The sequence below is a fragment of the Mytilus trossulus genome, chromosome 8 (genome assembly GCF_036588685.1).
Source record: "Mytilus trossulus isolate FHL-02 chromosome 8, PNRI_Mtr1.1.1.hap1, whole genome shotgun sequence".
Lineage (NCBI taxonomy): Eukaryota > Metazoa > Mollusca > Bivalvia > Mytilida > Mytilidae > Mytilus > Mytilus trossulus.
In genome coordinates this window covers 62,146,138-62,170,440 of record NC_086380.1, presented here as the reverse complement: position 1 = coordinate 62,170,440, position 24,303 = coordinate 62,146,138, and the positions used below count along the sequence as shown (strand labels likewise).

General features: G+C 31.2%; 1 protein-coding gene across 1 annotated transcript in view; it reads right to left on the bottom strand.

Annotated features, from left to right (window-relative positions):
- The window catches only part of LOC134681236 (N-alpha-acetyltransferase 25, NatB auxiliary subunit-like), a 37,921-nt gene that overhangs the window by 7,885 nt on the left and 5,733 nt on the right, over positions 1-24,303 (bottom strand). Inside the window, exons 3-23 of the mRNA XM_063540754.1 lie at positions 23,683-23,821; positions 22,871-23,067; positions 22,110-22,209; positions 21,422-21,502; positions 20,595-20,706; positions 19,975-20,064; positions 19,314-19,471; positions 18,608-18,720; positions 16,932-16,997; positions 16,218-16,353; positions 13,020-13,109; positions 11,135-11,245; positions 5,485-5,554; positions 5,004-5,103; positions 4,491-4,538; positions 3,753-3,856; positions 3,000-3,052; positions 2,298-2,370; positions 1,776-1,818; positions 1,197-1,400; positions 322-445 (exon numbers count right to left, since the gene is read on the bottom strand). Of these exons, the coding sequence (XP_063396824.1) occupies positions 322-445; positions 1,197-1,400; positions 1,776-1,818; positions 2,298-2,370; positions 3,000-3,052; positions 3,753-3,856; positions 4,491-4,538; positions 5,004-5,103; positions 5,485-5,554; positions 11,135-11,245; positions 13,020-13,109; positions 16,218-16,353; positions 16,932-16,997; positions 18,608-18,720; positions 19,314-19,471; positions 19,975-20,064; positions 20,595-20,706; positions 21,422-21,502; positions 22,110-22,209; positions 22,871-23,067; positions 23,683-23,821 (2,212 nt within the window). The remainder of the gene's footprint in view (positions 1-321; positions 446-1,196; positions 1,401-1,775; positions 1,819-2,297; positions 2,371-2,999; positions 3,053-3,752; positions 3,857-4,490; positions 4,539-5,003; positions 5,104-5,484; positions 5,555-11,134; positions 11,246-13,019; positions 13,110-16,217; positions 16,354-16,931; positions 16,998-18,607; positions 18,721-19,313; positions 19,472-19,974; positions 20,065-20,594; positions 20,707-21,421; positions 21,503-22,109; positions 22,210-22,870; positions 23,068-23,682; positions 23,822-24,303) is intronic.

Sequence of the window (24,303 nt, the reverse complement as noted above, 5' to 3'; positions counted from 1 at the left end):
CCCTAACTTACCAAAGCCTTCCTCCTGAAGTTTATACACATGAGTTATCTCTCCCTAACTTACCAAAACCTTCCTCCTGCAGTTTGTATACATAAATGATCCCCCTTTAACTTATCAAAACCTTCCTCCTGAAATTTGTTCACATAAATTATCTCCCCCTAACTTACCAAAACCTCCTCCTGAAGTTTGTTCACATAAATTATCTCCCCTAACTTACCAAAGCCTTCCTCCTGAAGTTTATACACATAAATTATCTCCCCTTAACTTACTGAAGCCTTCCTGCTGAAGTTTATACACATGAATTATCTCCCCCTAACTTACTGAAGCCTTCCTCCTGAAGTTTATACACATAAACAACAGTGTCAACCATTTGTGTGAAGATTTGACTGTGGTTATCACTTAAGTAACTGGATAATTTTGTTGGATAAGGTCCTTGTGTAGGATACTGAAATAAGAAAAAACTTTACACATTTGTTTGAGACATCAGATTCAATATGTATGTCAGTATTCTATAAATAGTTTTCTAGGGCAATATGATTTAATGTTTATACTTAATGTGCGACTGCAAATAACACGAAGATGGACGTATCTAAATAAAAATAAATGGGGGTGATGACTACACTTGCATATCATATAAAGTTATAAAGGGACATAACTGAAAAACTGTAAAAGTGATGCTACCCAAATTTGTACTTGATCTAATTTTTGTTGAAAGTATTATGTATAAGTTTCATATCATTTTGATGAGGCAAACTAAAGTTCGTGGATAGAAAAGAAAAAAATCTGCAGCAATTTTTCCATTTATAAAGATATCTCTTGAACTGTTAAAGTGACAACACCAAATTTCAAACTTATCTATATTTTGTAGTAATAAGTATTGTGTACTGTGGATTCATTAATATTCGTTGGATACCAATTTTCGTGGATTTCGTGGGTATAGGAGAACCACGAATTCAAATGTTCAACGAAATACAAATTTTATAAAGGAATGAGTGTAGACTTTGCCAAAACCACGAAATTAAATATCCATGAATATGTAAGTTTTCCTCAAACCATGAAAATTGGTACCCACGAAAATAAATGAATCCACAGTACTGTAAATAGAATTTATTAACACCTACCTTGTATTAACACCTTTATTAACACGTACCTTGTATTAACACCTACCTTGTATTAACACCTTTATTAACACCTACCTTGTATGGTTTTGAAAACTCCTGAATATTTGTTAAATGATCCTTAAATTGTTTGATAAGGTCTTCTAACACTTCATTCATGGGTCTGACCTTTTCATGGTCGACCCCATTTCTATTGTTTATATTTCCAACAGACTGCTGTCCTAATATTACACATGCACCAAGAATTCTTAAACTTAAATCTCGAACTTGTATCCACGCTTTCTGTAAAATAAAAATATTAACATTTATTTCAGTACATATATTTGCTCTGAAATCAGAATTTTCTGATTCGATCATGAAAACATGTTTGACTAAAAAAAAAAATTTTAAAAAATGTTCAAGTAAAATTTCTGTAAAGAAAAACACAAACATTATACATATTCACACCATATATATATAACAACCTGTGTCAAATTAAAACTGGCAATAAGACATACACCAATGAGCCAACTTTTCCTCAACACCTGTAGCATTTTCAAAATTAGAGGCTTCATGAAATTATTATGAACATTAGTTAAACAGATTTTTTTTGGTAAAAAATTGTCATGATGATCTCCATATTTGGGAATCAATGATAAAACTGGCAAGAAAATTTACCTCTTCTTTGAATGAATACTCTTCTGCTTCTTTGATATTACACCTGAAAATATACATCTTTATTAGTCTGGTTCTAAAATTTAGTCAATTATGTAACATTAATCACCTTTTCAGCTTATCATTACTAATCTTTTTTTTTAGCAAGAGCAGCACATAAGTTTAGAAAGGATTCATATTGTGTTAAGCAACATATTTAACATTTTCATAAGGTAGCCGCCTATTATCTATTTTTGAAAAATGTAAAATTGTTTGGTGGGTCATGATTTGCTTTCTCTTATAGAGCACTTGAGCTTAATTTGATTTTTGGTGGAATTGCATTGATCATTGTAAATTTTTTAAATAGCAATTTGTAGAGATTAGTTTAGTCTTTTCAAAGAGTTTCAACCCCCCCCCCCCCTTTTCCCCTAGATTCTGTAGGACTCTTTTAGACTTATAAGTCTTGATGCTCCCTTAATCTACTGGCTTTTTTCCCTTCTTAACCATTTATTCATTATCAAATTAAAATATTATTTTCATACTTACTTGACAGGACAGGCCCATGCTCTCATCAAAGATAAATCCCTGTTGTCACACAGATCTTCATAGGGGGTCCTTTCTACAAACATACATAATGTGCTGATGTGAGAATACAAACATTAACAAGCACAGATTAATTATTTATACAAAGTGAAATATTTTCCATTTTGTGATTGCATGACTTTCAAAGCTTTACTTTAATGGATTAGCTCATTATGGAAGGCTGTATGGTAAGATTTAGTTGTTCACATACTTGTTCATTCACATTTTTACCTATTATGTCTGTTTGTTTTATTCACACATTGTTGTCAATATAATGGAATTTTTATGTGACTGTCATACAAGTGACAGGTTTAGCTAGCTATAAAACCAGGTTCAATCAACATTTTCTACTTAATAAAATACTTGTACCAAGTCAGGAATATGACAGTTGTCCATTCATTTGATTTGATAATGCTTTTAGTTTTGTCATTTAATTGGGGACTTTCCATTTTAAATTTTCCTCAGCCTTCAGTATTTTTGTGACTACTTTTTGGTTTATGTTCAAACAGGAGAATGTTTCTTCACAAAAATTTCATCCTTGATTGTAACTGACAACCCCCCCCCCCCTTGTCCGAAGAGCTAGGGATAATCTATAACTATAAGGATTATAGGAAAATCAAAGGACGGCAAAATGTAAGATGATCTATGGTTTAATAAGTTTCCTACCTTTGTCAGGAGCTAGTGCCATGTATGACACCATTAATTCTGTTTTCTGATGTCTACAAAAAAATGGTTTATTTGCATTAAGAATTATGGATTTACCAAAAACAACCTGTTAAATTAATATTTTTAAGAATATAAGCAAAGAAAGTAAGCCTTAGTATGAATAGTATTTTAACATCCAATTGCGACAATAGACCACTTTTGACCATCACCAGAAAAAAACACGTCAATTATGCGCGACATTATGACATTTACCAGAAAGAGGGGATTGCCTGTCTCCCTGCACTATCAGCATTCATGAAGCTTCTAAGTGATAGTAATTGTGCAGTATAAACTAGAAATAATGTTTATTTTGTAAGTACCTATTCACAAATCCCTAATGACAGCAGCACTGATTGTCAATTATAAGAATTCAATTTGACGAATAATTCGTGCAATATAGCATTATAGTTTTCCAACCACAAGCTCAACATTAGACAAAAGTGACAATGCCCCTAAACGCACAAATAATGTTCACTTAAACCAGAGTTTATGAAAGAAATGCATCAAACTCAAAAGTAATCTCTTGTGTATATGGAACAGTAACTTTGGAATTTTGCATCTTTAATTTAATGTTTATAATTAAATAACTTAAGATTTTATCTCTGTTATTTACACCAGCAATTTTTGATAACAATCTGATATTTTTCTTACTCTGGATGTTTTGTATTTTCTTTAAATATTTGTTCCCACTACCTACAGATATCAGGTACTTACTTTGATGTTTCCATTCCCATGTCCAGTAACATACTTTCTACTTGAGCACTTATATACTGTATAGAGTTCTGTAATCTGTTACGGAATTTCACAAACTCATTTATCTACAAAATAAAGGGATATATCACTAGGAAGTTCACCACAAAGTTCTTTAATATTCATATTTTGTGTTCATTTCTGCTGAACATGCACTTAATACAGGTTTGATAAATAAGAACAACTTTTATCAAATCTGTTATTTTTCATTATTATTTTCTCAAATATTTTGATCTGACTGAATTTTTGTTGGGTATATGAATCATTTCAATCTGTCTGACCAAATATTCAACTGTTTTTGAGAAGTTACTATTAGTCTGATAAACAAGCTTAGAAATATCGTTCGTAGTGTAATAAGATTTGTTTCAGTAACTATCATGACTATATTTTCCCTTTATTATGACTAACAAGAATGTGTCCAAAGCACATGGATGCCCACTTGAACTATCATTTTCTATGTTCAGTGGACCTTCTAATAAATATGTCAAAACTCTACTAAGCTTTAAAATTTGTAAAATCATATCATAGGGAACTGGTGTACTAAGTTCCAAGTTAATTGGACTTCACTTTCATAAAAAACTACATTGATGAAAAACTTTAGCCAGATGAGGGACAAACAAACGAACGGAAGTATGAACAAACAAAAGAAAGCAAAGACCATATTACATAATGCCCCTAGATTGTGCAAAAAAAGATACATACCTTATTAAAAGATCCATACTTGTAAGAAGCTATAAGATATTCAGCTGTCTGGAAATATAATGAGTCAATTTTAACACATTAACATCAATAAACCTAAGTAAACGTGTAAGAGGCAATGTCATAATATTTCATCTTATCAGTTGTCATTATCCACTTTAAAGTTCTTTTAGGCAAATCATGATATTAACATGGCACAAACATTTTCCAGTATGAAAAAATAAAAATAAATTTTATTTCTACGAAACTGTCCCAAATTGAAGTAAAATAAAATCATTATCAAATACATATAAACAAATAAATCATAAAACAAAATCATAAACAAATACAAATAAACAAATACATATATAAACAGATATTGTTCATGTATTGTTATCATTTGTGCGTAAGACTGGAAAAATCCCATGCAGGATTTTCACACTGTGTTTAAGACCCATTTATGGCTTTTCTGCTCTTTGACAAATTCCCCATATATTCATCCTTAATTTTACAATTTAAACAATTATTCGTCCTTACCTCTTTGTGATTAACAGCAAAGAATTTTAACATGGATCCATACGTGGCACAAGCAGCCATAAAATGTCCCAGTCGACCAATGTGATTAAATATTGTATGACTGAAATGATATATGTAAATACAATCTATAAATAATCAGTGAATTCTCTGTTTTGGTTTGTACACAGAAGTTCAATATTAAGACAATTACATATTTCTGATACCAATCGAAAAAGGTCTATTAACACAATTGCAAAGCTCCTAACTCCTATCATTACCTTATTTTTTTTTTGCTTTATATTTCACCACTAGCATTCACTACTTTTAATTTATATTTTTAGTAGGTGTACAAAAATTGATCTTAAAATTTCTATCAAAATTCTTCAAAATGTTCAATGCACTAAATACACCTTTTAAAATTTGCCACACTGTTTACTGATGAAAACTTTAGGTTTTCTTGTCTTTTTAAGAGTATACTATATATTTCTAATGTCTAACATACCCTAATGTATCATTCATGATATGTTTGACCTCTAAACTTTCATAAAGCGTGTGACATGGTCCATATACACCTGAAATAACAAACACAAATGTTATATACAAACCTAAATTATTCAGAAACATTAGTGACATGTACACTTACAACGGGTATAATTGTCTCTAAACATTTAAGTTGGTTAGTAAAACAAAATTAAACTTATAAAGTTTAAATTCATGTAACTGTATTATTATTCTGAAGTTGTAAAGTTTAACATGATATTTTTGTTCATCCTTTATTTTGCAAGTTTAATCACTAAACATCTATTGATTTTAACCTTTCATTAAATAATTACAGATGAAAATTAAATTTCTTGGGAAAACATTTAATCTATTTCAGATAACTTTTAACCTATCCCTGGAGTTTAGATAAGAAGCTGTTTCATGTGACTACAAGACGAAAATAAATTAAGGATACAATATTTTGATATTTTCTAATATTTTTTTATATGCTAGAAAACATTATGAAGATTCTTTCAAAGGCCATTTTTTTTCAATACAATAAAGAGATCGAGATATTTAAATATGTTTACAGGATTTAAACTTTACTTTGAGAGAACTAACTTAACTATAGGATTAATCACAGGAAACTAGATGATTTTCTTCACAACATCTAAACAATATTTTGTACAGATCTCGATTCAATCAAAAATTGACTGAAAATTAAAAAAAAACTTGTAAGGCTAATCCAGAAAATATAATGTCCTCCAAGAAGGGGGGATAGGACCTTTACTGGGACTCCGGGATCGGGTGTTTTCAAGCCCGGGATTTCAGGACTAATCCTTTCGGGATCCGGGAATTTTTTTTTTCGACTTTCGGAACTTCAGGATTTCATGTTTTCAAGTCTGGGATTTCGGGATCTCGTGTTTTTAAGCCCAGGATTTCGGGATCAGGACCCCTCCTACCACCTCTCCTACAAGGAAAGAAATCTTTTTAAAAAAAATTGTGTGATTGTTTGAATTTGAAATACCAAAAGGCAAAGAGAGTGTTGTTCTAATTTATTATTATTTCTGTGGGTGGTGGGGTTAATCAAAGAGCTGATAGCTCTGAGGTAGAAGAAGTTGAATAAAAGGTAACTTGAATTACCATAAAAGCAGCCCCACAAACCCAGGCTGCTTTTTTACATTATCGTTATGATGTACTTTTTTTTTCTTCGAACAAGAAAAGGTCATAAGTACATGAATTTCCCATCCGTACAATCATTTTCTATGTTCAGTGGACTATGAAAATTAGGTAAAATCTTTAATTTAGCAGTAAAATTAAGAAGATCATATCATAAGGAACACATGTGTACTAAGTTTCAAGTTGATTGGATTTCAACTTCATCAAAAACTACCTCGACCATAAACTTTATAACCAGAAGCAGGACGGACGGACAGACTAGAAAACATAATGCCCATAAATGGAGCATAAAAAGAGTAAGACTTGTTACATACCCGCCAACTTTTGAAAGTTCCCATATGGGTTTTTACTGCACAACAACAATTTTAAAGGTTACAATTTTTTGCGAAGTATTTTGCACGATCTGGATTGTCTAGAAAAAGTGTCATCTTTGTATGATGAACTTACATGCCTTTTTCTTAAGTCTGTTTGCATGATTCTAGTTATTAAATCGGTAGAAAAGATATACATGTAGCTAGCAGACCAGGGTTTATTTTCTAGAGTAAGAATATTAGATGCTTGTTGAAATTTCCTATTGAATTATGCACAAAGATGGACCTTTAACAGGTTGGGAACAACACTCCAAATGAGGGGTAACCTTACTGGAAGATCATTACAACCCACTGTAAAAAATGAGCACAAAAAAGTCATTTATATTCATATTATTTGATGAAACTTTTCCCCAAGAACTAAGCATCTATTAAGTACTGAATGGTCAACACATGTCAAAAGAATTTTCTGTTGTTTCTAAACTTATATCTTCTTTATTAATTTGACCCCTCATTTAGAAAGGTTGTTCCAAATATAATGATTTTTTCCACTTTTGAGTTTAATAAAAATCTTAAAAATGTTCTTTATTTTTTTCAACAGTAAAATGACCTCTTGTTTTAGGGACAGTCCCTCATTTAAAGGACACCACTCATAATTTATGGTCCCAACCTGAATACAAAAATAAAATATGTTTCAACAAGTATTATGTCAATAAATTGTCAATAAATTAGTGAAAAAAAATACTTTTTACTATCTTTATCATGTTTATGGTAGTACAGTAGACTCCGGCCAATGGGATACCCAAATTGTCAGCTAAAAATATCTGATTACCCAATATATTCAATTAGACGTTGGTTGAATGTATATTCATTGAATATTCTACAATAATAAGTAGATCTATTGCTTAATATGTGAAAGGGCTGGAGGATTGATGGAGTGATTTTTATCAATAACATCATCACGATGTTTGCGAAAAAAAATTATCAGCTGATTATGTAGCTAATGATTAAATTTGTTTCCACTTGCAGTTTTTAAATCCTATATTTATTAAAAATCAATCAAATGTCCTGAAGTATTTATGTTAATTATTATCTTCCATCCATAGTTTGTCTTTACTTGTGTAGTAAACAAATTATTTACATTTTCACCAGAGACATATATTCACAAATATGTCTCTGTTTTCACACAGGTAAACTAATTTGGCTATAAATAGACCAAAGCATGTCTGTATAGAATCTCTAATCTAACATCGTAATTGTTATAATTTTATTTCATAAAATAATCAAATTTAAATTTTTGAAAATATTCATGATTGATAAAATAGTGTTGCTTAAAGTTTACGCTTTCAGATATTATTTATGTTTAGGTCATGGTTCTAAAGGCTTCTTCACCTGTTCACATAGTTGTAAACAAACCAATATGGCCGCCACACGTGATTACCTTTGCACAAGTAACCAGATGCTTCGCAGGGCGTAGCTTTATACGACCGCAGAGGTTGAACCCTGAACGGTTGGGGCAAGTATGGACACAACATTCAAGCTGGATTCAGCTCTAAATTTGGATTGTGATTAAATAGTTGACACAGCATAGGTTTCTGACACAGAATGAATGTGTTCTAATGAACTTAAATTTTTTGTTTTCTCTTAGAGCAATTCACTATGCTGTTCAATATTAATCCTCTCAAAATAATGTTTGAAGGAATTTTCTTTTTATTTATGAAATTTCAAATGAGAAAAATTGAACCCAATTTTTTAATCACATCCCCCTTTCCCTTATTCCAAAACTAATCTCAATTAAAATATTCTAATGGAGTTTGCAACAATAACCACTCATTTAAATACATCATAAAATAAACTGTAAATAAAATGTAAAAAAACTGCTTGTTATCACTGAATGGTAAAGATTATTTAAATTTATCAGTTGGTAGTAAAAAGTGAATATACATTGTATATTGTATATAACAAAGATTTAAGTTGATTCTGGACAAAGAAAGATAACTCCAATTAAAAAAAAATCTTGCAATAAGATATTTCTTGCTTACTATTTTGGACAAAGAAAGATAACTCTAATTAAAAAAAAATTTGCTATTTCACAATATTGTGAAATTAGATATTTCTTGCCATTGCACAATACTGTGCAATTGAAAAGACTTGCTATTCCACAATACTTAATATAATAATTTTAGATCCTGATTTGGACCAACTTGAAAACTGGGCCCATAATCAAAAATCTAAGTACATGTTTAGATTCAGCATATCAAAGAGGCCCAAGAATTTAATTTTTGTTAAAATCAAACTTAGTTTAATTTTGGACCCTTTGCACTTTAATTTAGACCAATTTTAAAACTGGACCAAAAATTAAGAATCTACATACACAGTTAGATTTGGCATATCAAAGAACCCTAATTATTCAATTTTTGATGAAATCAAACAATGTTTAATTTTGGACCCCGATTTGGGCCAACTTGAAAACTGGGCCAATAATAAAAAATCTAAGTTCATTTTTAGATTCAGCATATCAAAGAACCCCAAGGATTCAATTTTTGTTAAAATCAAACTAAGTTTAATTTTGGACCCTTTGGACCTTAATGTAGACCAATTTGAAAACGGGACCAAAAGTTAAGAATCTACATACACAGTTAGATTCGGCATATCAAAGAACCCCAATTATTCAATTTTGATGAAATCAAACAAAGTTTAATTTTGGACCCTTTGGGCCCCTTTTTCCTAAACTGTTGGGACAAAAACTCCCAAAATCATTACCAACTTTCCTTTTATAATCATTAACCTTGTGTTTAAATTTCATAGATTTCTATTTACTTATACTAACGTTATGGTGCGAAAACCATGAAAAATGCTTATTTGGGTCCCTTTTTGGCCCTTAATTCCTAAACTGTTGGGACCTAAACTCCCAAAATCAATATCAATCTTCCTTTTGTGGTCATAAACATTATGTTTAAATTTCATTGATTTCTATTTACTTAAACTAAAGTTATTGTGCGAAAACCCAGAATAATGCTTATTTGGGCCCTTTTTTGGCCCCTAATTCCTAAACTGTTAAAACCAAAACTCCCAAAATCAATCCCAACCTTTCTTTTGTGGTCATCAACCTTGTGTCAAAATTTCATAGATTTCTATTAACTTAAACTAAAGTTATAGTGCGAAAACCAAGAAAATGCTTATTTGGGCCCTTTTTGGCCCCTAATTCCTAAAATGTTGGGACCAAAACTCCCAAAATCAATACCAACCTTCCTTTTATGGTCATAAACCTTGTGTTAAAATTTCTATTCACTTTTACTAAAGTTAGAGTGCGAAAACTAAAAGTATTCGGACGACGACGACGACGACGACAACGACGACGACGCCAACGTGATAGCAATATACGACGAAAATTTTTTCAAAATTTGCGGTCGTATAAAAACAATAAGTCAGATTTCTCTTGTCAAAGGGGATTTATATTTATATTGCAATAAATTATTCAGAAGAAGGTACATTCAATTTCAATTATATTTCTTTTTCTATGAGCATTTAAAGTTTAATCAAATTCTCCAAACAGCAACGTACTGCTCTTGTCAACTGAGTCTTGAATAATTTTATAAATAGATTCAAACCATTTGAAGTAGAAGGGCATCTAATTCACATGACAAAGAAAAACAATGAATAAAGACAACAATTTAATAAGAAATAGATCCTTTTAATTTATAAAAAAACAAAATCTTCTTGTCTACAGGATTGCAAATTCGTAACTTCAAGGGCAAACTTGTTAACAGGGCGAGTTGTCCTGATACCAAATTCATGCATGGGTAATACAAATATCTACAGTAAAAACATCCGGTTACAAGTAAACAAATAACGTTCATGTGGATGAGATGAAATCTAATAATTTACATAAATAAAAGGGTCATATTTACGATAGTGATTGTTTTTCAATCCTAATTTACAAATTAAATGATTCAGATGCTTAATCATGTGTAAAAATCGGTTTCAGGAATCTTAAGTTGTTATGAAATTGTAATACACAGAAACTAATGCGGCATACGGAGGCTCAATGTTCAGCCCCTAAGGTCTTCAGAAGACTTGACGTCTTCTTCCACCAAAAATGTGCCATTCCTGCCTGGGGGAGGGGGCAAGTTTTTTCTAGAACAGCTCTAAAAATACATCTACTGTATTAATTTACTAATTTACCCATGATGCAGTATAATCTCATAAGTAGTACTTTGATTTGGAAGTTTGAGATACTTTTCTTCATTCCTTTCTCTAATTGCACAATACCCTGCCATAAATACTTTGTATCCTCTGTAAACATAAAAACAAATATTATAAAAATAGGCAGAGTTCAAAAATTTTCACAATATTTTTATCATTTCCAAAAATTGTGACAGTATACAAGTTGCAAAACAAAAACTTGATGTTAATATTTCATAGCACTGCTTGAAAATGTAATAATTTCATGAATTTAGCTCCCATTTTTGAAGATTTTCATCAGTGAATCACAATTTTATTAATGCAGATACATATTTTGTATTTACAGTAAATATCAGCATAATTGGAAAATTTAGCTGATACTCAGCTTTTTGTTAAGGTATCAAGACTATATAAACCATGGCACTCAAATAATCATATTTTTGGGAAAAATTTGATACTTTAATAAACTTTATTATAACTGCATGCTAATTTCATTAACTTCTGTCCATTTTAACCATGTGCTTCCATCAATTCTGTTCATTTATAAAGCATAATAACACATCTATATTCTTTACTTGTTATGTTTTGTAATATTTTTTTTTCAAATAATTAATTTCTTTTCTATTTTGTAGACAACAGTTAATCAGGGCTCACACTACTTCAGAATTATAGGGAGAAGTGACTTCTCTTTTTGAAACTGATAGGGAGAAGTGGTGAGATTTGAAAGAGAAGTGCTCATTCGCGCGATGCGCTACAATGTTTGGATTTTCATGTAGTATAAACGGTCATTTGTAAATAATGTTCTTTTTATATTGTTCAATTCATATATGAGTATACAATTAAAGTAACATTTCAAATTAAAAGTTGTTTAAATTTTACTAAGGTCCTTGTGAGAAACTATCAACTAAATGGTTTACCCAACTAAATATCTAGCACTAAAAAAAATACTATTTTTTCTAAAAAGGTAAAGAAATTATAATATATCAATTACAATAAAATTAAAAACTATCTTGTGTATGAAATTCAGTGTTTTCATCAAAGGATATATACAGGTAAGCTGGGTTCTAATATATTGATATTAGTGTAATAGTCTAAGAGTTAAGCAACTTTACAATAGTTTACAACAATCCATATAAATTATAGGGAATTATATACACCAATCAATGGTGAGATTATTTAGATGTAACCAAAAGTCTTTTAATGCTGTGGAATGCTTAATTTTTCCTGTTGTGATCAATATTCTCCTGTCAGCTGTTCCATCCGTGCGTCTAGTAATTTTTGTAAAAATACAGATTTCGGTCATAGCTGGTCCGTTTCCGATCCGTAGTTTAGAAATCGGTCAATGGCGGACGATTGCAAGAAAATTTACAAAAATAAACGATGTTTGACAAGTTATTTGGAAAGGATCATGATGTTTTTAATGCAATAAATGGATTGAACATTTACTGGAGGCAACTGTTATCACGTTTAAATGAAGTAACAAACTTATTTTGCAGCCGAAAGTTAGGTTGATGTAAGTTTTTGAGTAACAAGCACCGGAACTTTCGGAAGTGCACGAAGTGATAAAAAGTTGTATTTTTATTAAATAACTTGCTACACACTGTAAAAACAATGCTTCAACCTCTTTTCATAAGATAATGAATCGTTTGTGTCTGAATTTCTTTAATTATCAATAAAAAGTTGATGTTTCATTAACTTGGTAAAAATTGAAAATGTCCGATTACGGAAGCGACTGAAAGCGAGTATCGTAAACAACAGGGCGACTTGTCTTCGCTTTTGGGGGTCGGGGAAAGCGAAGTGACGGTCGGGAAAGCGACTTCTTCGCCCAAGTCGCCTGGTAGCGTGAGCCCTGCAGTTAATTATCTGTTTATACTTATAAACTTGCCTGTTTCTTCCCATATATCAACCAGTAAATGAACAGCTAACAATAAATAACTATCACTAAACTGTACGTCTGTGGTTAATAAATCTTTACCTATGGAAATTAAAACAATATCTCTATTATATATTAATATACTTATTTATTTTAAAAAAAATCATTTTTTCCTGTTTTCTATTCCTATGCAGTGTCAATAGAACTACTAAATTAAATTCATTATTTGACTAACAACCAATGGTATAATTTCATAAGCGTTAGTTGCAAAATGTTAGATCAGGCATGTACTACTACAAACAACTTGATTGCTGACAATTTTTTTTTTTTCACCAACAACCATCTTTATTGATTATATTTACCATTTATTTGAACTGTCATGAAAGTATTGAAACAAAAACTTTAAAAAACCAAATAAGAGTAATTTGAGACCCCCAATTTCAATTTATATTCAATTCATTAAATATAAAATAAATGTACATTGTCTCAAAATATTAAAGTGTTTTAGTATAAGGCCAGCAAATACGTAAAATGTGAGGCTAGACAAAAGATGTTCGAAATAAACATTTGTCAAAATTGACCAATGATGTAAAAATTATGCAAACCTGCATTCATTTACTATGTTGTAGATAAAATTGTACTGAAACTCTTTTTAAGCCAAACAGTTTAGGTAGAAGACATATAAAGCTTATGTTTAGAAGTATATCTTTACTCCTGTACAGCTGAATTTCTAATTGCAGTGTTAAATAAACAAATCATGTGGAAGAAAACTAATTAAGCCATTTCAATTGATATTTTATAGTGTTTCTTTGTTGTGATGTTACACTATACACCTTATCCCTATTAGTCTGCCATTACTGGATATCACACAGGTTCCCCTAAAATTTAGACATCATAAAACAAATTATCTGACGCCACAATGGACAAGAGGCTCTCAAGAGCCTGAATCGCTCACCTTAATTCTTTTGGTTAAATCTCTCATCAATGATTATTTTGGCTTTTCAATTATTTAATTTTTTTTGGATCAACCTATTTTCTTCAAAAGCAAAAAAAAAATCATTTTCTCCTATGTTCTATTTTAGCCATAGAAGCTATGTTTCTTGACATACACAGAAATAAAATATAAAATTTATACTAGATACTATGAAACTCATTTAGCCTAAGTTTGGCTGAAATTGATACAGCAGTTTCAAAGGAGAAGATTTTTTAAAGTAAGTCAACATGATGAACAAATTGTGAAAAAAGTCTTTAAAGGGCAATAACTCCTTAAGGGGTCAATTGACAACTTTGGTCAGATAGACTTATTTGTAGATCTTACTTTGCTGAACATTATTGCTCACTTTACAGTTTATCTCTATCTATAATAATATTCAAGATAATAACCAAAAACAGCAAAATTTCCTTAAGATTATCAATTCAGGGGCAGTAACCCAACAACCGGTTGTCTGATTCATCTTAAAATTTCAGGGCAGATAAATCTTGACCTGATTAACAATATTACCCTATGTCAGATTTGCTCTAAATGCTTTGGTTTTTGAGTTATAAGCCAAAAACTGCATTTGACCCCTATGTTCTATTTTTAGCAATGGGGACCATGTTTGTTGATAGATCAAAACTTCGGATACAATTTATAAACTAGATACCCTAAGGAACATTCAATTAAAGTTTGGAAGTATTTGGCCCAGTAGTTTCAGAGGAGAAGATTTTTGTAAAAGATTACTAAAATTTACGAAAAATGGTTAAAAATTGACTATAAAGGGCAATAACTCCTAAAGGGGTCAACTGACCATTTCGGTCATGTTGACTTATTTGTAAATCTTACTTTGCTGAACATTATTGCTATTTACAGTTTATCTCTATCTATAATAATATTCAAGATAATATCCAAAAACAGCAAAATTTCCTTAAAATTATCAATTCAGGGGCAGCAACCCAACAACAGGTTGTCTGATTCATCTGAAAATTTAAGGGCAGATAGATCTTGACCTGATTAACAATATAACCCCATGTCAGATTTGCTCTAAATGCTTTGGTTTTTGAGTTATAAGCCAAAAACTGCATTTGACCCCTATGTTCTTCTTTTAGTAATGGCGACCATGTTTGTTGATAGATCAAAACTTCGGATACAATTTATAAACTAGATACCCTAAGGAACACTCAGTTAAAGTTTGAAAGTATTTGGCTCAGTAGTTTCAGAGGAGAAGATTTTTGTAAAAGATAACTAAGATCTACGAAAAATGGTTAAAAATTGACTATAAAGGGCAATAACTCCTAAAGGGGTCAACTGACCATTTCGATCGTGTTGACTTATTTGTAAATCTTACTTTGCTGAACATTATTGCTGTTTACAATTTATCTCTAATTATAATAATATTCAAGATAATAAACAAAAACAGCAAAATTTCCTTAAAATTACCAATTCAAGGGCAGCAACCCAACAACGGGTTGTCTGATTCATCTGAAAATTACAGGGCAGATAGATCTTGACCTGATAAACAATATTACCCCAAATCAGATTTGCTCTAAATGCTTTGGTTTTTGAGTTATAAGCCAAAAACTGCATTTGACCCCTATGTTCTATTTTTAGCAATGGCGACCATGTTTGTTATAATCAAAACCTCGGATACAATTTATAAACTAGATACCCTAAGGAACATTCAGTTGAAGTTTGGAAGTATTTGGCCCAGTAGTTTCAGAGGAGAAGATTCTTGAAATAGTTTACGACGACAGACGACGGACGCCAAGTGATGGCATAAGCTCACTTGGCCCTTCGGGCCAGGTGAGCTAAAAAGTGATTGTTGTATGCGTCAAAAGTTCAAGCGGCTTGGTTAGCCGGGATTAGTGATAATGTGTATTGTTTCAGGTCTGATGAAGGTTGGCGCCTATTAAATGGTTTAAACCCGCTGCATTTGTTTGCACCCGTCCTGTCAGGAACCAGATGTTTGTGAAGTGGTTCTCGTGTTTATATAAATTACACGTTGGGTTTCCTTGTTTGAATGGTTTCACATTGGTCACTTTTTGGGCCCTTTATAGCTTGCTATTCAGTATGAGCTAGGGCGCCTTGTTGAAGGCCTTACTTTGACCTATAATGCTTTATTTTTACAGATTATGACTTGGATGGAGAGTTGTCTCATTGGCACTCGTACCACATTTTCTTATATCTATTCCAGCGTTAAATGATTTATACTAACATCCATATTGAAATCTTACCAAAATCTAAACCATGTTGGTGTCTAGATAGAAATTCTTTGGTTAATACTAATCTATGTTCTATAGGTTGTCGATGAAAGATCCCTAGATTTCTCTTCAGTTTACATATTGTCACATGTCTCTGCATCTGTTTAACCTGTAAATGAAGTAATGTTACCACTGTAAATAATCTAGAAAACACATAGAAAGACATAAATCAAATATTTAGATGCATGAAACTGTTGAATATCTAAAACAGTCTAGAGCAGTAAAAACTACCTTTGCACATAATTAACTGTAATAACATTTTTGAGGCAGACTTAAGTTAGAGAACGGATAAAAAAACAACGGCAATTATTCCAATTGTATAGTGGCATAACTCTACAAGGGTAAAAGTGACACTATCAAAATTCAAACTTGATAAGTATTTTGTGGTAATAAGCATTATGTATAAATTTCATAACATTGGTTGAGGTGAACTAAATTTAGAAAAAGAAAATGAATTTGTAAAGGCGCATAACTCTGATTTGTAGAAGAGACACTATTCAAATTAAAACATCTATATTTTGTAGTAATAAGCATTGGGTATCAGTTTTATAACATTTGGTTGAGGCAATTTCATTTTGGGATGCAAGGACAGATGAAGAGACTGACAAGGGTAAAACTTGATGCCACCTCCGTTAAGACAAAACAATAACTCAATGGTTTACTCACACATATCCTATTCAAACTTACATTTGATGCGAAAGTGATATCACTAGTTTTACACATATCTAAAGTTTCTGACAAGGTGTCAATCAGCTGAAATATAAAATATAAGAAATTTTAATGATTTTGTGTTTTGTTAATTGGTTTACATGAATAATATGACAGAGAAGATATAACTTTTTTTATACACTTCAAATATTTATGGATACTGTTTATTGTTAAAGGCTGTCATGGCTGTACAGTGACCTAAAGTTGCTTATATCAGAGTCCTCAAAAATTTGTGGTCTGAAAGGAATAGAAATAGTAGTGACAACCAGCATTTTTTTTAAACACAGGTATATTTCAACGTTTCTTTGAAAAACTGAAAATAACTTCTATTTACCGAAAATTCAGAAATTATAGCAAGGTTTTTATTATTGCAACAAATGCGACAGAGTTGTAAACACAATAATTTAAACTCACATTTTGAAATATTTTATATGAACTAAAAAGGACTTTACTCAAAATCGTAAAAATTAAAATCGCATTAAGTCTAAAATTGCAATAATAAATGCAGGCAATAATTTCTAAATTTACAGTATATATACATTTATTGTCAATATCCGGATATGGTGTACTAAAGAAATATTGACACCGAATGTTTGTGGCACAACATCCTGTCCACAAGTTAACAATTTTTTTTCTTTCTGTGACGTATTCATTTATATTAGGATCCATTTTGTTACATCTTGTGATCAATTTTATTTGGCAATCGCCAATGGCAGTCAGCAGGGTTAAAGAACATCAGTTGTTCGACCTGTTACTCAAATGCGTTTTGTTTAAATATACTTTTTCACTCTTTTGGTCTTTTGGAAAATGTTGTTTGTGCTGTTTTTAGACCCTTCTACAACGAAATTTGTTTGACATGCACACGTATAAAAATTGCCATTTTTATCCAACGCAGTCATAGGTTTGAACGTAGTTTTCAATTTAGACTCGTTTATATTTTTTGTTTGGGCATGTATCATATTTTCCCTCCGGTTTATATGATCCGTTCATCCTATATATTGACTCTTAAAATTCAAGAGTTAATCTAAAAATGAGGGTACTTTCTCTAAAAATGAGGGTACTTTTTATATGGCCTTCCAAATACCGTTTCGATCCCTAACATCACTGAAGAGACATTTATTGTCGATATCCGGATATGGTGTACTAAAGAAATATTGACACCGAATGTTTGTGGCACAACATCCTGTCCACAAGTTAACAATTTTTTTTTCTTTCTGTGACGTATTATATTTATATTAGGATCCATTTTGTTACATCTTGTGATCAATTTTATTTGGCAATCGCCAATGGCAGTCAGCAGGGTTAAAGAACATCAGTTATTCGACCTGTTACTCAAATGCGTTTTGTTTAAATATACTTTTTCACTCTTTTGGTCTTTTGGAAAATGTTGTTTGTGCTGTTTTTAGACCCTTCTACAACGAAATTTGTTTGACATGCACACGTATAAAAATTGCGATTTTTATCCAACGCAGTCATAGGTTTGACAGTCATAGGTTTGAACGTAGTTTTCAATTTAGACTCGTATATATATATATATATTACAGAGCCGAAATATCAAAGGTATACTATTAAAGGAAGTGGAAATCCAAATGTCCTTCTACATTCTAAGGACATAACCTCCACTACCTAATATTCTAATGGTGTAAACACTTTACCTGTTGTCCTTCTTGCTCACTGAGTAAATCTGTGTAAATTGTCAGATCTTCTACACAACAAAACTTATCTCCAAATAATTCATAATATTCTATCATCAATGGCAAGGGAGATACTGAAACAAAAATAATACATATTTTTATTTAATCTTTTCCTTAATGTTTAAACATTTTTACAGTGTAAAGTAGTTGTATCTAAAAATATTTTGTTCTCACGACACAACCTTTTAAATGAGCTTCATTTAAATTGAGTACAATGTCTTATCTTTTTATTACAAATTCTATTTTTAATTGCTCCTTTGTAAGGGCTTATCCATTAAAACATACGAGGGAGGGTAGGAAAGGAATTTCGAAATATCCCTACAACCAAGAACCAATTTGAAAAAATTACCCATGAACCACATTCAATTTTTTTGAACTTCCCTTCCTACCTTCCCACATAAATTTAAATGGAATAGACCTTACATAATTTGAGTTAGCTGATTTTGAAATGTTCTCATCTTGATAAATAGATGAAAATGGTCAGTGGCGGATCTGGGGTTGGAACCCTACCCCACCCCCCTTTTGACAATCAATGCATTTGAATGTGTACATTTAGTTCAAACCTTCCTTTTAACATTGGTTGGATCCGCCCTTGGTGGTTATAATTTTTTTATTTCTTAAAAAGACTCTGTAAATATGCATAAAAATTCTAATTTGTATGATATACCTGATAAAGGTTTACTACTACCAGTCTGTCTTAACACTTTGATTAATTCTAATCTGGCTAAATATGGTCCTCGTAATAATCTGTTGTCAGCCTGCCACGTTAATATCTCCTGTATGAAAGTCAAAGCCATTTCTGATGTGTAGTGAACTTCTGAATAGCTTTAAAAGAGAACATTATAATATACAATATATAATTGTACATTATCACAAATTCTTATCTTTTAACATGTTAATCTATGCATGCTATGATGTTCTAACCTGTTCAAATTGCAAAATTAACAAAAAAAAAATATTGGAGAAAATTTCTAATTTCATGGTACTATTCATTACTGAGGATTCATTATTATTAGTTCGATACCAATTTTGTGGGTACAGGTAAACCATGAAATTAAATATTCAACCAATGACAAATTTTCTATAGGCTTGTGGGTAGACCATGGCAAAGCCATGAAATTAAATATTCCTGAACATACAATATTTCCTTTATCCACAAAAATGGCACTCATGAAAATAAATGAATCCACAGCATAATAAAACAGAAAACTTTAAATTTAAGAGATTTCTTTACTTATTAAGAAAAGTCAATACAAATATCATTTAAAACATTGTGATTGGATATATTTATATCAAACATGATTTCCAATTTCAGGTGTTTTTCTTACCTGTCATCATTTTCCAATGGTGTCCAATCAGTAGATTCTAATTTTATACATGATGAAATATAATTCTGCCAATTTATCCAATGGTCAGGACTGTGAAAATAAAAAAGTCAAACAATGGTATTTTAAGGTTATCAGTATTATAATATGTATGTATGTTACCAACACAAGAAGTCAAACATCATTATTTATGCATAGTAGTCAGAGAGGGTGGTTCCAAAAAATATACATAACACCAATTCTCATGTACATGTATGTTTTGATAAAATAACACTGCATTTTTTACCAGCATTCAACTACACACAAAAACCAAGCAGTAAAAGTCATCGTGAAAGAAACAAAGAGACAGCCCTTTGTAAAGCAGTGGTTGTAACCTAAATCACCTTTAACTTAAACCGATTTAGTATAATATGGAATGAAACTAATGGCAGATCTGTGTTCGTCATTTCATTAAATAAAAATTTAGAATTTAAATTAATTCCTTGAATGTGTTTTTCAAGTGAATTTCCATTCATACAAATGATGAGCATCACTGATGAGTCTTCTGTAGACAAAACGCACATATGGCGCAAATATAAAATTTAAATCCTGGTATCTATGATGAGTTTATTTAAAGCACTTACTATTCTTTGATCAGTTTTTTATAGGCTGCATTAGCTTCAGGCCATCGTTCTAACTTTGTATATAATTCTGCTTCTCTTGTTTCTTGGTAAAGTAATTCACTTGTTAGCTTTTCTGTTGAAAAAAATCCAAATCTAATTTATTATGTAGAATAAAACAATTGAAAATTAAATACATTTTTGAGAAAAAAATAAACACATTTTAGAAATTATAGCATATATTAATGTGAACAATGCAACCGAGTGAGTATTGCAATAATAACAGCTCATATTGAGATGTCTGATACATATACATATTTGTACATAGATGTTTTTTGAAATCAAAATACTTAATCTTGCATTTTCATTTATTCTTAAAATATTGCAATAATTTCTGGACCCTAATGATTATTCTACCAAAGTTTATTTTCAATTGGCTCCGTTTTTTGTAAAAGTTGAGACTACAACCAACAAGTGATGAGTGAAAACCTCCACTGGCACTTTAGGCCAAGAGAGATCAAAAGTGCATGAATGAATGTTTAACACTCTAGGCAACAGTAGAACTGTCTGCCTAGTTTTTGGCCTAAATAACTAGGAATGTTTAGAAAAATGACTTTTAATTAAGACAGAGCATTACATTTTAAGGTATCCTTCTGTTAAATGACAATATCTGACAGATAAATTGAAATTTGCCAACTATCATGACTATGTTAGTATATTTGAATATCTTTGTTGGTTTAATGTTTGCCTTGAAAAAATCACCTCCATACAGCTCACTATAACAGACCACAACACCACGCACAATCAACCATTGTTATATAAAGGAAAAAAAAAGGAAGGAAGACACTCACCTCCCAGAGGACCTTTTAACAGATTTAATGTCTCTTCATACTTCTCCATTAACTCCAGTATAATCAAATAAAGCTGTACTTCTGAAAGTAATCATGTACCATGTGTAAAAACTTCATATCTGATTGTTGTTTTTTTCCCTAAATTTGATTGTTTCATTTACAAAAGACAACAAATGTATATATCAAAAAGGCTCTCCTTATATCATTTCCTTACACCCAACATTGTTTGGCCTAATTTATAATAACCATGATTGGTGCCACATGAGGAACAGGATCTGTATACCAATCTAGAACACATGCGATGTTTTTGTTGTGGGGTTCATGTCTTTAGTTCTCTGCATAATGATTAGTAGACTTGTCTTCTGCTGTTTTTTGTCTTTCGTCATGAAATTGTCACATGTGTCAGTTTCTCTTGAACTTAAAAATATTGGAATATCCACTTTATATATTCCACCTGTTTTGATAAGAAACAAGTAAAACTTTCTGGGAAGAATTTATGTACATAAAAAATTATACAAGTGTTCTTTAAAAATTGATCAGACAGAATTTAGACAAGTTTATTGTTATAAATTCAACTTTTTTCACACAAAACACTATCCATTTCAACACCTATAAATCTTTTAACGACTCTTCAAGAAAACTAAAATAGTAAATGACAGCCAACTTAAGATTGAACAAGATCCTATACCTGCTTCTGCATTAATTTTCCCCTCTTCTACATATTTCTTTGTCATCCTATCTGCCAAGGGTAAAAACATTATGGCACCAAGCCTCTTATCTGTATGACTCTACAATATATAATATATACTATTAACATACACAAATCAATATATCAAAGGGGGACACAAAATCTGCTAAGGCCAAATAAAAATATATTTGTGATTCCAGTTACACTTTTTAAAAATTCGGCAAATTCTTTTTTTTTAAAGTTTTTATTTTGGATGGTCAAAATCTGGAAAAAAATCGTATGTTTACCGAAATTGTCTTCCGGTATTCTACATGCCCCTAGCTGAAGTCTGCTATTTTAATTCACAATCCTCAAAATTTGATTGTTTGAAAATTTATTTTACAGAAATGAAAAAAAAAAAGTTTTCAACTAGGGTTGGAACCTAGGCTATGTAAGCTCAAAAGATAACAGGGTCGAGTAGACATGCACATGCCTTTAACATTTGATATGAGCCATTTTCTATAAAACAAAATTACTTTAACTTTAAAAATTCCTACCAATAAAATTGAGAGTGGAAATGGGGAATGTGTCACAGAGACAACAACTCGACCATAGAACAGACAACAGCAGAAGGTCACCAGCAGGTCTTCAATGCATCGAAATATTCCTACACCTGCAACTCTTTCTTATAGCTTATCTTTACAGATTACAAAAATCCACTATAGTATTTCAAACTAGAGTGCCACCTAAAATGATTGAAACGGTCATTCTTAAAAACATACCTGCATGACAATACTCATAATGGCCCAGAAATAGTAAGGATTCTTCTGAGGCTGAAGTCTGTGTAAGGACATGGCTGTCTGTTGTTGTTTCTTGTAGTTACCCATTCTAACATATGCCATGAACAAGGCTGACAGAATCTCTTCATTCTCTGGCTTTAGTTTGTGGGCATTTTCATACATATCAACTATCGCCTCCACTGAAAAAAATAACAAATGTCTATGAAATGAACATGCATAATATATAAATGACATATATCATTGTATATATCATTCCAATATTGGAAACAGCCTCAGCTGCTGAGAGGTTTATGTAGTGCATATGTCAACATATATTTTTTCCGCCTTACAACATGTACAGAAGCTTCATGTAAAACTGTTGTAATAATTATTCTATACTGTTTAATTCTGTTTCAGTTTGCAATATTTGTTCCAGTTGTAATAATATTCCAGATTATTGGTTCCATTTAGAATGGATACTATGAATAACTTCTATTTCAAGACACAATGACAATTAGGACAAGCAAACAATTGTTTTGCTTTGCATATAAACATATATTTTCATGAACTTCAAACTCTGCTTCATGCCCATGTATGTTTTTAACAGGTTTAAGTAAGATCCCTTATGACCTTTTGATGTTGGTTTTTAAAATTTCAACTTGAACAGTCAAGCAAAGAAATGAATTGGTATTCCCACTGAAATTGGAACTGACTGTTCAGAACCATTGGACCAATTGATCATGAATCACTTAGTAAAAGAATAATCTCTCCCATTTTTACATTTTTTTCTAACACAATCAATGTTGGATCCCTACATTTATATGTTTCTCTGTAACAGATACACATGGCCTGTAGTGTAGCCTCATCAACAGGATGCTGGGCGTGGACTTCATCCAGTAAGTTAGAACTGTCATCATGTCTGCCAAGTCTCAACAGAGCAAGTGCTTTTAAAATCTGAAAATAGAAACAAACATGATAAACAAATAATGAAAACTCAATTAATTTATAGAGGAATAGATAAATTAAGTCTATGCTAGGATAAATTCATGAAGTTTAAACATTATTTTCACTCACTATGCTCACTTTGCAGAAAAAAATATTATCATTATGGAAAACTGTTCATTTTATAGTTAAATGTATTTGTGAGTATTTTTTCAGAATTAAAACTGAGAAGTTATCAAAGCTTTGCTAGAGCTGGTAAACAGGATCTTAACTGAGAACTTTTACAAAATAATAAAGATCAAATTTCTTGGTTTCTAGCGGAAAATTTGACAACTTTTACAGTTTGTGATTATCAGATTGAAGTGTGTATTACCACTTTCAGCACTGGCTATTTATTGGGGGCCAGTTTTTATTGGTGGTGGAAGTTGGAGTGCCCAGAGAGATCCACCAACCTTAGATACATGTTAGATGGAAAACTGACTATCTGCATCAAT